Here is a 16,074-nt window from a genome sequence, read left to right as displayed (position 1 = left end):
TGGCTAACTGGACCATGCTAACCAGCCAAGACTTGAACCCTTTGAGAGATCATATTCATTTCCAGTTAATCTCTTGCTTCTTTTTTTTTCTTTACTGTACCATTTCCACAACAGCCTGAGTCCTAAACAGCATAGTAACTGTTTCACCAAACAAGTACTGATGCAGCATGACCGGGTTAATCTGGAACCTCAGGCAAATCATAATCTTCTCAGATGTCTTAAGAGTTCACACAACCTGTCGGACACCTGGATTACCACATATTACGTATGAAGAGCAAAGCCGAAACCACCATAAACGCTGAGCAATAACAAAGGCTATAGATACAGAAAGACGGTTCACTCCTATTAGTTATGAATTAGAAGAACTGCAAAGCGCAATATGATGGAATAAGTCCTGCCTTCCAAATAAGAAAGCCAATCGCTGATTGGTAAAGTCATTGCGTCACTGCAGCTCAGAGGTGTAAAGTACTTGAGTAAATGTAATTAGTTACTGTACTTAAAGGTGCCCTTGATTCAAAAATTGAAATTTACCTTGGCAAAGTTAAATAACAAGAGTTCAGTACATGGAAAAGACATACAGTGAGTCTCAAACTCCATTGTTTCCTCCTTCTTATATAAATTTCATTTGTTTAAAAGGCGAATCTCAACATAACACTGACTGTTACGTAACAGTCGGGATCATTAATATGTATGCCCCCAATATTTGCATATGCCAGCCCATGTTCAAGGCATTAGACAAGGGCAGCCAGTATTAACGTCTGGATCTGTGCACAGCTGAATCATCAGACTAGGTAAGCAAGCAAGGACAATAGCAAAAAATGGCAGATGGAGCAATAATAACTGACATGATCCATGATAACATGATATTTTTAGTGATATTTGTAAATTGTCTTTCTAAATGTTTCGTTAGCATGTTGCCAATGTACTGTTAAATGTGGATAAAGTTACCATCGTTTCTTACTGTATTCACGGAGACAAGAGCCGTAGCTATTTTCATTATTAAACACTTGCAGTCTGTATAATTCATAAACACAACTTCATTCTTTATAAATCTCTCCAACAGTGTGTAATGTTAGCTTTAGCCACGGAGCACAGCCTCAAATTCATTCAGAATCAATGTAAACATCCAAATAAACACTGTACTTACATTGGCATGCTGCATGACGAACACTTTGTAAGGATCCATTTTGAAGGTTTTATTAGCTGTTTGAACCTTTATAATGTTCTTTAAGGCAAGCGCGAGCTCCGTGGGCGGAGAGCCCTGAATCAGCTCATTTCTAATGATGCCCCAAAATAGGCAGTTAAAAAAAATGAATTAAAAACAATCTATGGGGTATTTTGAGCTGAAACTTCACAGACACATTCAGGGGACACCTCAGACTTATATTACATCTTTAAAAAATTTCTAAGCATCTAAGTATCTTTTTGGCTACTTTGTAGTTGTACTGAGTATCAAAGTTATTGGCAACTTTTACTCTTTGAGCAAGTAAATGTACTTTTTACTCCACTACATTTGTGATGAGTAATGCAATTACAGATTACATTTTTCATGGCACCTAACTTTTTCTACAGCAGTTTGTTTCTGATATAAAGAAGTGATATCGCCATCCAAGTGCGTTGAAGGTACTATATCTTTTTGCCTTTACTCCCCCAAAACTTGTCAACAAAGCTACTTTACGTGAATGTGAGTGCATTAGGTAGTTGCTGATCGCAGATGTTTGATTTATTAGATGAGGAAATGACTGCAGCTGGTGATGAGGCTCAAACCAGCACATACAGTACACTTTAACTATTTCATTTTACTTAACATTGTTTTATTTATCCGCAATATTGACAAGACCGTTTTGACGGATATTGGTTTACTTATGACCACTTGAGCTCAGCTGAGACTTGAGAGTTTGTAGACGTTTAAAAGGTTGTTGTGTCGACCTTGATTTATTGCAATATTGAGGTGATCAGTTTTATTTTGATTTCAGAAAATCTTACAAATCAATCGTTTCTTATTTTCACTGGCATGTCTCTCAGGACTAGTACATCCCTGAGCCTACCTTCAGCATCAGTAAAATACTTAAGTACTGTTAAAATCAGATACTTTAAGACTTTTACTCAAATCGTATTGGAATTGGTTACTTTTAACTTGTAGTGGAGTCATTTTCGATGCAAGGTATCTGTACTTTTACTCAAGTATGGTTTTCAGATACTCTTGACACCTCTGCTGCAGCTGGTGTTAGAGGCTTACCATAGAAACCTGAGACTCGTGCTTAGGACTGCACGTGCGCTCTGGCTCGTCTAGCCTAAAAAAATAAACATTTTTAATGCTAATTGAGCATAAGAAACAACATTTATGGGACAGTTCTTGTCAGATTTTGCTGCTGATTTGAATTAAATATGTTATTTAATTGTGAGTTCGGCAAGCAGTGTTTGAGATTTCAGGATTCCCCCATTCAAATAGATAGGACTTGGTCTTGGATGCCCGAAATAGCTATGTGGCCGTTGAGTGAACAGACTTTCCTTGAAGGACTCTGGCAATAATTAGATATGACCAAATCAAGTAGCCTATCCTCTCCAATACTTGATATTCTTGATGTCGCTCTGCTGCACTTCATACTTTTTTTTTTTTTGCCTTGTTTGTTGTTAGAATGACAAAAGTTTAAAAAGGTAGGCCGGTTTTTTTTAGTGGTCTAAAATCACTCATCAAAGTCAAAATGCTTGAGGTGGCCAATCAAAACAAAGAAGGAGGGCTTTAGTGTTCACAGAAGCTGAGAATGAAAGGCAGAGCAACACTTTAGTTTTAAAGGTGAAAGAGCTTGAGGTAAGATGTAGCTAAACATTTAATTTGACAACTGTTTTATGACAGAAATGTTAAATAAACCAACTGTAAAATCAAATTGAGTAAATATAGGCTATATTAGACTATGTGATTCATGTAATTCATAATTGAATGTGATGAGACAAGAAACATTAACAGAGACCTTTTCATCATGGGCATAAGTTTAAGGGTTAGTTCAGCCAAAAATGAAAATAATGTCATGGATTACTCACCCTCATGTCGTTCTACACCTGTAAGACCTTCGTTCATCTTCAGAACACAAATTAAGATATTGTTGATGAAATCCAGTGGTTTAGTGAGGCCTCTATAGACAGCAATGACATTGAAACTGTCAAGATCCATAAAGATATTAAAAACAGTTCATGTGAGTTCAGTGGTTCTATCCTAATATTATAAAGTGATAAGAATGCTTTTTGTGTGCCAAAAAAACAAACAAAATGGGCCGATTTCAAAACACTGCCTTATGAAGCTTCTGAGCTTTATGAATCTTTTGTTTCGAATTAGTGATTCAGATCTCCTATCAAACAGCTAAACTGCTGAAATCACGTGACTATTGCGCTCTGAACCACTGATTCGATTCGTAAAGCTCCGAAGCTTCATGAAGCAGTGATTTGAAATCAGCCCATCACTAGATATTGTTGAAAAATCGTTATTTTGTTTTTTTTGGTGCACAAAAAGCATTCTTATTGCTTTATAATATTAAGATAGAACCACTGAACTCACATTAACTGTTTTAAATATGTTTTTAGTACCTTTATGGATCTTGAGAGTTTGAATGGCTTTGCTATTTTGTTTTAGGTGCACAAAAAGTATTCTCATCGCTTCATAACTTTAAGTTTGTAAGCATGAACTGTTTTAAATATGTCTTTAGTAGCTTTCTGGGCATCTGAAAGTGTTAATTATCTTGCTGGCAATGGAGGCCTTGCTGAGCCATCGGATTTCATCAACAATATCTTAATCTGTGTTGTCTTACAGCTGTAGAACGACATGAGGATGAGTAATTAATGACATTATTTTCATTTTGGGGGGGACTAACCCTTTAAGAGTGAATAAAGAGAGGCCCTGACTGAGATGATGAGGTCACTATTATCTTATCAGGCCTGGATCATTAAAACAAATGTAATGTTACAATGGTTAAGAGATTTTGCTCACACAGATTTAGTGACATTGTTAATGACTCAAATCAAGCACGTTAACACATTACAATGCGCGTCAAGCAATAAAGCTCCAACGGTAAACACCCGATAAAAATAGTCAACTGCAATAACATCGTTTTCAGAGAAAGATCACAATATCTACTTATTTTAGACAAAAAATAAATAATTCATTAAATAATCATGAATTTAAAAAGAAAATTAGAAAAACAAACGACGTAGTATCCCACAAACCTTTTTTTTTTCCTCTTAGCAGTCTATTCATTAAATGCCGACTCAAACAAGTAAACTCTCCTCCTACCAAAACATGTAATCATGCCCTTAATCATTAGTAGAGCAGACAAGAACCAGACAATTAATCTCTTCAACTGTCACAAACCAAAATAAAACAACATAACAGCTCACCAAGACATTTTTCCCTTTGGTTTGTCAACAAAACGCTGTGACAAAAAAAGGATATGTGCATGACAGTCTGATACTTGTTTACGCATTCCCATATAGGCTATAAAATACAACAAGCTCTTCGGGTCTTTAAAGAAGACAGAAGGCTTAAAAATAGCCATAACCGTTAGTCAACGTGTGTAATGCAGACTATTATTGGGAACTACAATTATAAAGCCTGTGTCTGGACTCAGCAAACCCTCATGCAAATGCACCACCAGGGGGATGCCAGTTCTTACTATAGGTGTACAATGGATTACTAACACATTATATTTGCTGTTGCAAAGGGGAATTTGGTGAAATGACTGTTTTGATTGTGCAGCGTATGGACATTAAAAGCAAAAGCCTTTGCAATGGGGAATAAAATTCAGAGCGCAGTGTTATTTAAACGCAATGTTTATTTTGGTGACTATTAAATTAGGTCATCATCACATTTATTTCCGTGTAAAATTATAAGGGTGTGGATGATTTTTTTTTCTCCTCATGGCAACTAGCAGATGAGCAGCAGGCAAATCACCGCTGCTGCTTCAGAGATGGGAGCACGAGTGGGATGCGCTGGAATTTCTCCGGTTTTCCCAACCTCTCTATGTCATATCATCCTGATTAACATTTTTAAAATAAATGAAAATTGTATACCAATGGATGAGTGCACACATACACACAACCAGCCACCACACACTGTCAGTGATGGAAAATGCATAGACCAATGCCCACCTGAATTTCGGTCTCATTACTGAAGCTGCTCCGGCGATCTTGCCATTTTAAAGATGATCGGTCACAAAACCGGCAGATTACGGCAATCCTTTCTTGTACGAAGCCGTTGGACCATTAGGGTAAGTCGGAAAATGAATAGGGCACCATATTGGATATACTGGATGTGGATGCTCATCTAGAGGAAAATATGAGTCGTCAGGGCGAGCTTCCTCAAGGAGAGCTGCGGTCGACGCCTACAAGAGAAAACCCCGCCCAGGTCCCGCCTACTACCTTGGCCTTGATTTAATACGAATGCTGATACAAATAATCAAAAGCTGTCTTGTTACAATAAATATCCGATGAAAACCAATCCATAATGTGAATTTGTTTTGCGTTTAATTCAGGGTCTCGTTCAAAATGGACCACAGTGAAATGTTCTAACGTCAGCGGATCTCATGCGACTGACAAACGTTCAACCAATAGGAGGATAGATTAGACTGGAAGAGCCGTGATTGACAGCTCATCCCACCAATCCTTTATTCTTCTTAACCTCAGCCACAGTGGGCAGCGGGCAGGTGATGTTGCGGTGTTGATTGGTGTAACTGTTCAGTTTTGTCCGGTTTATTATCTTCTGAAGATTCTTTTCGATAACTGCTATACTTTCTCATAAATCATATACAAAAAGCAATGGAAAAATAATCAATCTACAGGCTTATTCTTTTATTTTTTACTCCATAAAATGCAGTAAATGTTCTGATCCGCTCTTTTCTCTTTAAGTGAATAGATCTAGTTTAAAAATAACCTACATACAGTGGTTTTACACTATTCTGAAATTACTAGTGACATTTAGCATTTTTCTTTACAAATTATATTATCATCGTAACACTTATGCTGAAAAACTGAACTGAAAAATGTTTCAGAATGTCACGTGTCACATATTTTCAGTTGGATAGTTGGCCATACTCTTGTTAAAGGATTAGTCCACTGTCAAATTAAAATTTCCTGATAATTTACTCACACCCATGTCATCCAAATGTTCATGTCTTTCTTTCTTCAGTCGAAAAGAAATTAAGGTTTTTGATGAAAACATTCCAGGATTTTTCTCCTTATAGTGGACTTCAATGGAGCCCAAACAGTTGAAGGTCAAAATTACAGTTTCAGTGCAGCTCCAAAGAGCATTAAACGATCCCAGGCGAGAAATAAGGATCTTATCTAGAGAAACCAATGCTCATTTTCTAAAAAAAAAAAAAAAAAAAAAAAAAAAAAAAAAATACAAATTTTAACCATAAATGCACATCTTGAACTACCTTTCTTCTTCTCTATTTGAATTCCAGCAGACACTGCTAAGTGTATTACTGCCCTCCACAGGTCAGAGTTTGAACTAATTGTTATAAACTTGCACTAGCATATTGAATATGACAATTTAGTTCAAACTTTGACCTGAGGAGGGCAGTAATACACTTAGCAGTGTCTACACTGCTGGAATTCAAATAGAGAAGAAGAAGAAGAGAGCTAGTTCAAGATAAGCATTTATTGTTAAAATGTATACTTCTTTTTTTTTTTTTTTTTTTTAAGTGAGTGATGGTTACTCTAGATAAGACCCTTATTCCTCGTCTGGGATCGTGTAGAATGGTTTGAAGCTGCACTGAAACTGTAATTTTGACCTTCAACCATTTGGGCTCCATTGAAATCCACTATAAGGAGAATAATCCTGGAATGTTTTCATCAAAAACCTTAATCTCTTTTCGACTGAAGAAAGAAAGACATGAACATCTTGGATGACATGGGGGTGAGTAAATTATCAGGAACATTTAATTTGAAAGTGAACTAATCCTTTAATATTGAAAATGTTACAATTATGCCAACAGGGCTTTGTTTACTTTGGCTTTAGTGTTGCATATAAAATAGTTGTTATTGTTATGATTTATTTTTTCGGGTTTAAAAATTCCAAAACCGTTTAAAGGGGGAAAACAGATTTGTTAACGTGGTTCGGATTTTATGTCGCACTGTTTATACACTTTTGGCCAAAAATCACAATGCATATAGTGACATCGTGTGGACATTTTAGAGTATGAGGGCTGACGACTGGGTTTTGAACCCGCCCACAACATCGACGCGCATTTACGTTACCCAATCCTTCTTCTCAACTATGATTGACGTTGAATACAGCCAATGTGAGAGCTCGGTTTTTATTTCCGGGAAGCGCTATAAACTTAAGGCCTAACCACACGATTTCTGAGTACCGACGGTCAGTATCAACGTTGCAAGGTAATTTATGTTTTTGATACATTTACTAATTCTGATTTGTAAAACGCAGGATAATTAATGCTATTCGCTTCATGATTTAACCTTATTTTAGAGATACTTTTAGTAACAAATCTAAGTAACTAAACAGACACCTCGCGTTTATCTAGCCGTGCAGCCTGTGAGGCTCAAAGCCAACGCGCGAAAACGACACCGATTTGCGTCCAAACCGCCTCGTATTTCATGGCTTCACCTACATCTGAAGCTTTCATAGTCCTGGATATTCTACACACTTGTGGAAAAATGCGGATTGTGTTGCTGGTTTAGATCAGAAGATCGGTTTAGATGGGACAGTGAATGGCGGCTCTATTGTCTACACGCAGAGCGGCTAAATCGGAGCAGGTTATACGTGTATAGCAACTTGAATCGTGGTTAATAGTTTCAGCTTTAACCTAATGTAGGTACAACTGATGAAAAGAGAACGATATAAGTGATCATTTGAAGAGAATTTCGAGGAGCTGGATAATGCTATATAATATCTATTCATTAGTTTAGGCTTTTTCAAAACTGAGCAGCATTTTTTTATTCTTCGTGTAAGTATCGATCTGTACCGTTGCATAGATGCAAACTCAGTATCAACTCACCTTTTTGAGATCAAAATAGGTCACTTATGGGATTTGCATAGATCCAGTGAGTAAGTGTTTTAATGGGATGGGGGGATGGGATGGGGGTCTTATAAGGGTACTTGTGACCTTACAAGGGTAAATGGTGAACTGGTTGTTTCAGTGAATACTGTAGTGTTTCCTTTTACTGTAATATTTTATGTATCGAAGTCTTATATGTGGGAATGGAGAAGAGAGGGAAAACAGTTTCCAATTTTGTTAAAATGTTGCAACATTGTTTTTTTTTTTTCTGTGAAAAATTACATTTTGTACATATAAGGTAATAAAAAATGAGAAAAATCCCTCAAAATAACTGCAAATGAGCATGTTAAGCAAATAACTTAAAAAAAAAACAACAACACAAAAACAAAAAACATCTGTTTGGAGCATGCCCCCACTTTACATAATGCTCTCACCTTTTTTCCTCTTAACTGTTTGCATCAATGCATTGGTATAACTGCGTTATTTATATCTGTATGTTCCCTCTTGTTGCTCCCAAAGTTACCATGGCTGAAAACGATGTTGATAATGAGCTGTTGGACTACGAGGAAGACGAGGAGCCGCAGACCGCCGTTGACAGTGCAGTCCCAGCCGGCAAGAAGGAGGTGAAAGGCTCCTACGTCTCCATACACAGCTCCGGCTTCCGCGATTTCCTCCTGAAGCCAGAGCTGCTCCGCGCGATCGTCGACTGTGGCTTTGAACATCCTTCAGAGGGTGAGGATTTGTGTATAAGTTTAAAGGATTAGTTCACTTCAGAATTAAAATTTGCTGATAATTTACTCAACCCCATGTCATCCAAGATGTTTTGTCTTTTTCTTCAGTCGAAAAGAAATTAACATTCCAGGATTTTTGTCCATATAGTGGACTTAATTGGGGTACCGATGGGTTGAAGGTCCAAATTACAGTTTCATTGCAGCTTTAAAGGGCTCTACACAATCCCAGCCAAGGAATAAGGGTCTTAATCTAGTGATTTTCAAGAAAAAAAAAAAAAAAAAATTGATATACTTTTTAACCACAAATGCTCATCTTGCACCAGCTCTGCGATGCGCCATTTTGCAAGAAAATGACTGATTGTTTCACTAGACAAGACCCTTATTCTTCGGCTGGGATCGTGTAGAGCACTTTGAAGCTGCAGGAAACTGCAATTTGGACTTTCAACCCAGTGAAGTCCACTATATGGAGAACAATCAGGGAATGTTTTCCTCAAGCTTAATTTCTTTTTCGACTGAAGAAAGACAGACATAAACATCTTGGTGTTTTAACATCCCGCTGTTTTTAGTGGTTGAAATACTGCAGCAGGTGCTGGTATATAGATCACAAGTGCCCAAAACTTGCATTTTGTTCACATTTTTGTTTTTATTCTTTTGAGATGGAAAAATTGAAAGTTTTGTAATGTTGTTCTCTGCATGGCAGTCACATGACTGAAAACTGAATTCAAGTGCAAATTTAAATGCTATGATCAACATGCAGATTTTCTTAATGCTGGCATGGTTTATTTTTATTGTATTACCATATACATGATTTTATTTTTTTAATGGTAAAGTTTGTAAAATTGTATTGCTTTGCTGCTATTATTACACTGTAAAAAAGTCTATTAGTCAATTTAAGTTACTAAACTAACAACTATAAGACTTCAGTTCATTAAATGAGTAACAGACAGTCTAGCAAATTGGCAAGTCAACTAAAGATTTAGCATTTAGCAATGCATGTAGCTACAAGCCTTGTTCTTTCACATTTACGTTCGATTATCCAAGTCCACTACAAGATATGGGCATTATTTGCCTCTTAAATCTAGAGGCAAACATTAAGGGTGCTCCAATCAGGACTTTTGGGGCAGATCACAGGAAGCAATTTTGGCCGAGATTGATCATGGGGTCTGTTTACTTCAGGGATGCTCTGCTCAGGATTTTACAGACATTAAGGGTGCGTTCACACTCGTAGTACGGTTCGTTTGGTTCATTTGTTCCGGACCAAAGAAGAAAAAAAAACATTAAGCCCTTGTCCGGTTAGCATTCAGATTGGCAATTTTATCACCGAACCAAAAGATACCGAACCTTAAGGCACAGGGATACATTCACATCGTGATTGGTCGGACTTTATGACGTATTGCCTATTTTGAGACTGAACTTACCGAACATCCAAAACAATGCTGTTTGCTGAGGTAAATGCGCTCGTTGTGTGTGCGTAGCCTGCATTTGATGGTATTTTGGGCAGCTGGGAACTCGTGAAGAGCTTATAAAATGTGTAAAGTAGTCAAAACACCGGCAGGAATCCATCCGTCACACACACAAATGATTTGCTGCATGGAGATGTGCGTCTGATGCCTGTCATGGGCAAACTCGCGACTATGACGAGAAAAACCGACATGCGTGAGGATTCTGTCTCGTCTTCCTGTTTTTGGTTCGGTTACATGTCTTTGGTCCGTGTTGCATGTGCATGAATTTCTCAATTTGGGAGCGATTCGCTATGAAAAGAATTGAATTTGGTACTTGCGAGCTGTTTGTGGGGTGGCTTTATGTACACGCTTTGGGTGTGCATGAGCTCACTGTCTCTCAAAGAGCGCACGAGTGTTTAATGCTTTGTTTAAATTTGCAAGACTTAAAAAGATGTGCAAATTATAAACATAAGTGACAATGCGACACTGACCTAACTGCAAGTGACATTTTTAGAGTATCCTGGTTGAGTTCACACAAAATGATACTGAACTGACTCCTACTTGTAAAAATCTTTGTTCATGGATTTTTTTTTTTCCTAATGTATTTTTTATTTTTTTATCCTTTCCTCAGTCCAGCATGAGTGCATTCCACAAGCCATCCTGGGCATGGACATCCTGTGCCAGGCAAAGTCTGGTATGGGAAAAACTGCCGTATTTGTGCTTGCCACACTCCAACAGATCGAGCCAGTGGATGGGCAGGTGTGTATTAATTGCACTAAAACTTATAAACTAAAAAACATGTTACGGTTTAACTAACAATTTATATAATAAAACAGATACATTTTCAAGAAATGTTGGGGCACATTGTCATGAACTTTGCAAGTTTGCTTAACTTAAGATTGCTTAACTGCCCGTATAACTTTTGTTCCAATAAGTGATTTATTCCATTTATTATCTCAGAAAAGTGTTCAGGTTTAGTATTAAATCTTCTAATTTGTAAGAAGAATCAGCAGTAGACTAACTCTTCATCTGGGTCCATGCAAGTGGTTTTCCATACTGTTGCAGACTGTTATCTTGGATAAAGACTAGTGTCAGCTCTTGTGGTAGTTGTGAATGGTGAAGCCAGCTAAATTTTTTTTTTTTTTTTTTTTTTTTTTCACCCTGTACCATTTTGTCATTGTCTTTTCTGCAGGTTTCTGTGTTGGTTATGTGCCACACACGTGAACTGGCCTTCCAGATCAGTAAAGAGTACGAACGCTTCTCTAAGTACATGTCCAACGTTAAGTGTGCTGTCTTCTTCGGTGGCTTGTCCATAAAGAAGGATGAGGACGTATTGAAGAAGAGCTGCCCTCACATTGTGGTGGGAACACCAGGGAGGATCCTTGCCCTCATTCGCAACAAGACTTTGAACCTCAAAAATGTCAAACACTTTGTATTGGATGAATGTGACAAGATGCTGGAGCAGCTGGGTGCGTTTCTTCTTTTGTTTTTATTGTATGAGCTGCTATATGGAATTGGATGTTTTCTCATTCACCGGAGGTCTAACTGTGTGTGATTGTGTAATAGATATGAGACGGGATGTCCAGGATATCTTCAGACTGACGCCTCACGAGAAGCAGTGCATGATGTTTAGTGCCACATTAAGCAAAGAGATCAGACCGGTCTGTCGCAAATTCATGCAGGATGTGAGTCATCTTTTTCTTTTCTCCTTATAAATACATTTAATTTGCAATTTTAATTAGGGTTGTGCAGTTTTGTATGCATGCACCCACACTCCTCAAACTCCTATCAGATACGCTTTGATACAATGATCCAAGGTGTTCTTCTCTTCTTGCAGCCAATGGAGGTGTTTGTTGATGATGAGACTAAGCTTACACTCCATGGTCTTCAGCAGTACTATGTCAAACTGAAAGACAGCGAGAAGAACCGCAAACTGTTTGACCTTCTTGATGTTCTTGAGTTCAACCAGGTGACCGTCATTTCATCGTGTTTTTACAGTCATTGGCTTTGAAAGCGGGTCCTTGTCAACTCAAATGGTTTTTGCGTATTATAGGTGGTGATATTTGTCAAGTCAGTTCCACGCTGTGTGGCTCTTTCTCAGCTGCTGGTGGAACAGAATTTCCCTGCCATTGCGATCCACAGGGGAATGGCTCAGGAAGAAAGGTGAGTCACTTGTTCCCATGATATTGCAGTGGTTAGGTAAAAATGCAAATGCTGAAATCATTTCTCATCCTCTCTCCTGCAGATTGTCCCGGTATCAACAGTTTAAAGATTTTCAACGGCGGATCCTGGTGGCTACTAATCTGTTTGGTCGTGGGATGGATATTGAGCGTGTTAATATAGTTTTCAACTATGACATGCCTGAGGACTCGGACACATACCTACACAGGGTATTTATGCATCATGCGCTGTGGCATTCTACTTTTCAGCAAATCTAGAAATGTAATAACTAGGGGTGTGATGAGACGGGTAGCTCACGAGACGAGACACGAGATTGAGTTCACGAGAGCGAGGCAAAATTAGATTTTTACACTATTTTTAAGAAATCCTCAAAGATGAAATACATGACTAGAAAAATAATCTGCAGGTGCATTTGAAATGTTTAGCTAATTATCTTGTAATGAATGTCATTTCAGTTCTACTTTCTGAGTTTGAATTATATGCAGTAAAAGACAACAATACTCAAGCACTGTAAAAGGTTTTGAGACAAACTCAACTGACTGACTCCTCCTGTATGATTTCAGTCTCTTCAGACCTTACTGTACATGATTTATGAACTGATCATAGAAATAAAAACAGTATAAATAAAAATGGTAACACTTTACAATAAGGTCTCATTTATTAATATTAATGTATTAACCAACATCACGTGCGAAATATATAATAGTTCTCAGTGCATTAACTAATGTTAACAAATTTTGGTTTTAATAATGTATTAGTAAATGTTGAAGTTAACATTAACTTTTTAACGTTAACGTTTTCTCTTAGTCTTAATTGCAAACAATAAGTGCAACCATAGTCAAAGTACTCTCTCAATATTCAAAGTGTAAATAAGGCCAAATTGTTCTTCAAGCATGATACAGAGCTAAAAGATGGTTACAACAACACAGCCCAGCCTAAGATGTCAGGAGACTGCTTTTCACCTTGACAAAATCTCGTCACAATTTAATCTACACCCCTAGTAATAACCGCTCAACCCTAAAATTGAGCTAAGATTGTGGGCTTGGAAACATGGACAACTAAACAAGATTGTCAAACTTATCATTCTCCTATCATTCTTCTCATTCTCCTTAGGTTGCTCGTGCTGGTAGGTTTGGCACAAAAGGACTGGCCATCACCTTTGTATCAGATGAGACGGATGCAAAGACCCTGAATGATGTGCAGGACCGTTTTGAAGTCAACGTAGCGGAGTTGCCTGAGGAAATCGACATCTCCACCTACAGTAAGAAATCAGCACATTTATGTTCATCTCTTTGTGCGTTTTAAGATGGGGATGGCCTGATAATACTTTTTCATGTCTGATACAGCAACCTCGAGTATCTGCTAAGCCAAAACTTTTTTTTTTTTTTTTTGAGCAATTGAGATCTATACCTAATTAACTTGTGAACTATACACTACTTCATTTATAGAGAATACAGGGAAAAAAATTAGGCTAAAATGTTTGTGTATATATATAACAGTAATTCTAGTCAATTTTGTTAAATCTAAATAAAAGTGTAGGCTTGAGTGTAAGTGAATGTGAGTGTAGACTTCTTACTGCTACATCTGGTAAAATCTTAAATTCAAGTACTGTGCGTTACAAGAGTTAAATAATACATTCATGGTTGAACTACATAAATATATACACACTACAGCAGGGCTCTATATTATATAATTCTCACCTAATATATAAATAGCTATAACATGGTATTCAATATAAATATTCCACATTTCCACAAACCATGGTAAATTACTACAGTTCATTCATGGTAAATGTTTATAAGGGTGGTGATTTTTGGGATTTAAAATTCTTCTAACTTCATTCATGGCACAATATTTCTCCTGTTTTCATCATCAGTCCTGTTGGGAATGTTGAGGCTGTTTCATCCGATTTAAAACTAGTTAAATCATGGAGTGATTTGTGGTTTGTGACTGAGAGGTGTGTGTCGAATTGAAACGCTTCTAACTGGATGTCACAACGCTGTTTAATAATGGTGTCTGGGACCGGAAATAAACGCAGCTCCTCTAAGCTTTCATTCCGTCATCCACTGGGTCTTGCTGTGTAGTTCAGAGTAAACTAGTGAAACGCATAAAAAAAGTGCTGTTGTTACTGACCGAGAAACAACTTTAGATGATTCAGTGACAGCGGTCCGAACGAATCCAAATCATTTCAGAAGATCGTTAAAGAAATGCTGTAGTGCAGGGCTCTTCAACTGGCGGCTCGTGGGCCAAATCTGGCCTGTCAATTGAAGAGCCCTGCACTACAGCATTTCTTTGGAATGTACTGCACAGATTTTTTTTTTTTTTTTTTTTAGACAACAAACATGATCAGAATGATATTGGATGGGTATGGAGTATTGAATCAGCTCATCCCTAGTTTAAGAAGTCTCAAGTATTGTTTGTTTGATATTTGCTGTCTTCTACATAAAGCTTATTTTCACCAGTTGTTTGTGTGTATATAACTGTTTGCATCCTAATTAACGTCGATTGATTGTCGATAATTTAATCAATAACCTGACAATTTAAGCAAGGTATTCATATCATTAGAGTGTCTAGTTTTGAGGTGTGTGCGGCTCATGCGTAAAACACATGCAGCACACACAAGGAAAAATTGAGTGAGTGCACCGTAGTTACGTATTCTAAGTATATTAATGTCTTCAAGCCATACAATGGATTTGTGACCAAGGGTCCAAAAAAAAGAGCCCAGCTTCTAAGCTTTAAAATGACATCTATTTTGTGCTGGTTAAGCAAGTGGTTGTGAAATAGCATAACTTAGTAGAGCCCCCGTTTCGGATTTAAGAGTTTAACGATTAATTGATCGTAAATTTAAACGACGATCGATTATGGGAATTTATGTAAATTGACATCCCTACTCCTAACACTTCTCTCTCTCTCTTTCCCTCTCTCTCTAGTTGAGCAGTCCAGATGAGCTAGATGTGTGCTGAAGTGATGGTTGTCCAGCTCTCCGTATCTGTGTCTCAGTGTAGTATCTGTGACAGCGGAAGAGAGAACCGCCCACTTTTATTTTCATATGATCATGCCCTAAAAGCCTCTTTTTCCATTTGTGTACTTTATTTTATTGTTCCAGGGGATTGGTGGGGAGTCCTTTTTTACTTTTGTTAATTGTGGTTGTTTGGTTTGAGAATTAAAAACATTTTATACTACATAATTTGTTTGCGTGATATTTGAAATCTCTTTATTAAGTCAATTGTCATTCTTTAATGGTTTCTTCCATTCCAGTTATAGACTGCTACAAAGAACAACTTCAACATAAACAAAATATATGATTGGGTCAGTGATAAATGGATTTAAATTATTCAAATCCAAAACTGTATGCACTTCTGCCTTCTACAATCTTGGATCCAGAACTTTTCATGGAGGGAGAACCTATGAGTTGCAAAAGAAACCAAGTTTTTAGGACTTACAATGGACAACAAACTTTTATACCACACATAAAATTAAGAAATGTATTTTGAAATGACTAAATTGTTGAAATGCTTATATTTTTCATAATCTTTATATAATGATTTAACTGTGGTCACAAAAATTATTTTAGATGGTATCTTAAATTATAATCTCTTGAAAATGTCAAAGACGAACATTTAACTCTCTGGCCCTCTTCGGTCATTTTTGACTGAATTTTATATTTTGAATTGTTAAAAATCATAGCTTTGTTGGAATGTTAAGGGGTCGTAA

The 16,074-nt window shown here is 37.2% G+C and overlaps 2 protein-coding genes across 3 annotated transcripts in view; one reads left to right on the top strand and one right to left on the bottom strand.

Moving 5' to 3' along the window:
• evi5l (ecotropic viral integration site 5 like) overlaps positions 1 to 5,313 on the bottom strand; it is a 61,043-nt gene extending 55,730 nt beyond the window's left edge. For both annotated transcript variants that reach the window (XM_067403221.1, XM_067403220.1), the window contains exon 1: positions 5,140 to 5,313. The gene's annotated coding sequence lies outside the window, so the exon portion shown is untranslated. The remainder of the gene's footprint in view (positions 1 to 5,139) is intronic.
• A 1,992-nt stretch (positions 5,314 to 7,305) lies between these two features.
• On the top strand, positions 7,306 to 15,523 carry ddx39aa (DEAD (Asp-Glu-Ala-Asp) box polypeptide 39Aa). The gene is made up of 10 exons (XM_067403069.1): positions 7,306 to 7,386; positions 8,526 to 8,738; positions 10,811 to 10,938; positions 11,372 to 11,648; positions 11,746 to 11,864; positions 12,017 to 12,148; positions 12,233 to 12,342; positions 12,425 to 12,569; positions 13,474 to 13,621; positions 15,291 to 15,523. Exons 2-10 carry the CDS (start codon positions 8,531 to 8,533, stop codon positions 15,305 to 15,307), a joined length of 1,284 nt encoding a protein of 427 aa, XP_067259170.1. The 5' UTR covers positions 7,306 to 7,386; positions 8,526 to 8,530; the 3' UTR covers positions 15,308 to 15,523.
• Positions 15,524 to 16,074: the final 551 nt, after the last annotated feature.

The sequence above is a fragment of the Chanodichthys erythropterus genome, chromosome 12 (assembly GCF_024489055.1).
Source record: "Chanodichthys erythropterus isolate Z2021 chromosome 12, ASM2448905v1, whole genome shotgun sequence".
In the NCBI taxonomy this organism is placed as follows: Eukaryota; Metazoa; Chordata; class Actinopteri; order Cypriniformes; family Xenocyprididae; genus Chanodichthys; species Chanodichthys erythropterus.
The sequence above is the reverse complement of the archived record's forward strand: the minus strand, read 5'-3'. Positions and strand labels throughout refer to the sequence as shown.

Bases quoted from the DNA above. Each gene is read 5' to 3' on its own strand.
- ddx39aa (XM_067403069.1), top strand. From the start codon at position 8,531: ATGGCTGAAAACGATGTTGATAATGAGCTGTTGGACTACGAGGAAGAC. The intron at 8,739-10,810 runs GTGAGGATTTGT...TCCTTTCCTCAG, and splicing joins CTTTGAACATCCTTCAGAGG to TCCAGCATGAGTGCATTCCA. The intron at 11,649-11,745 runs GTGCGTTTCTTC...ATTGTGTAATAG, and splicing joins CAAGATGCTGGAGCAGCTGG to ATATGAGACGGGATGTCCAG.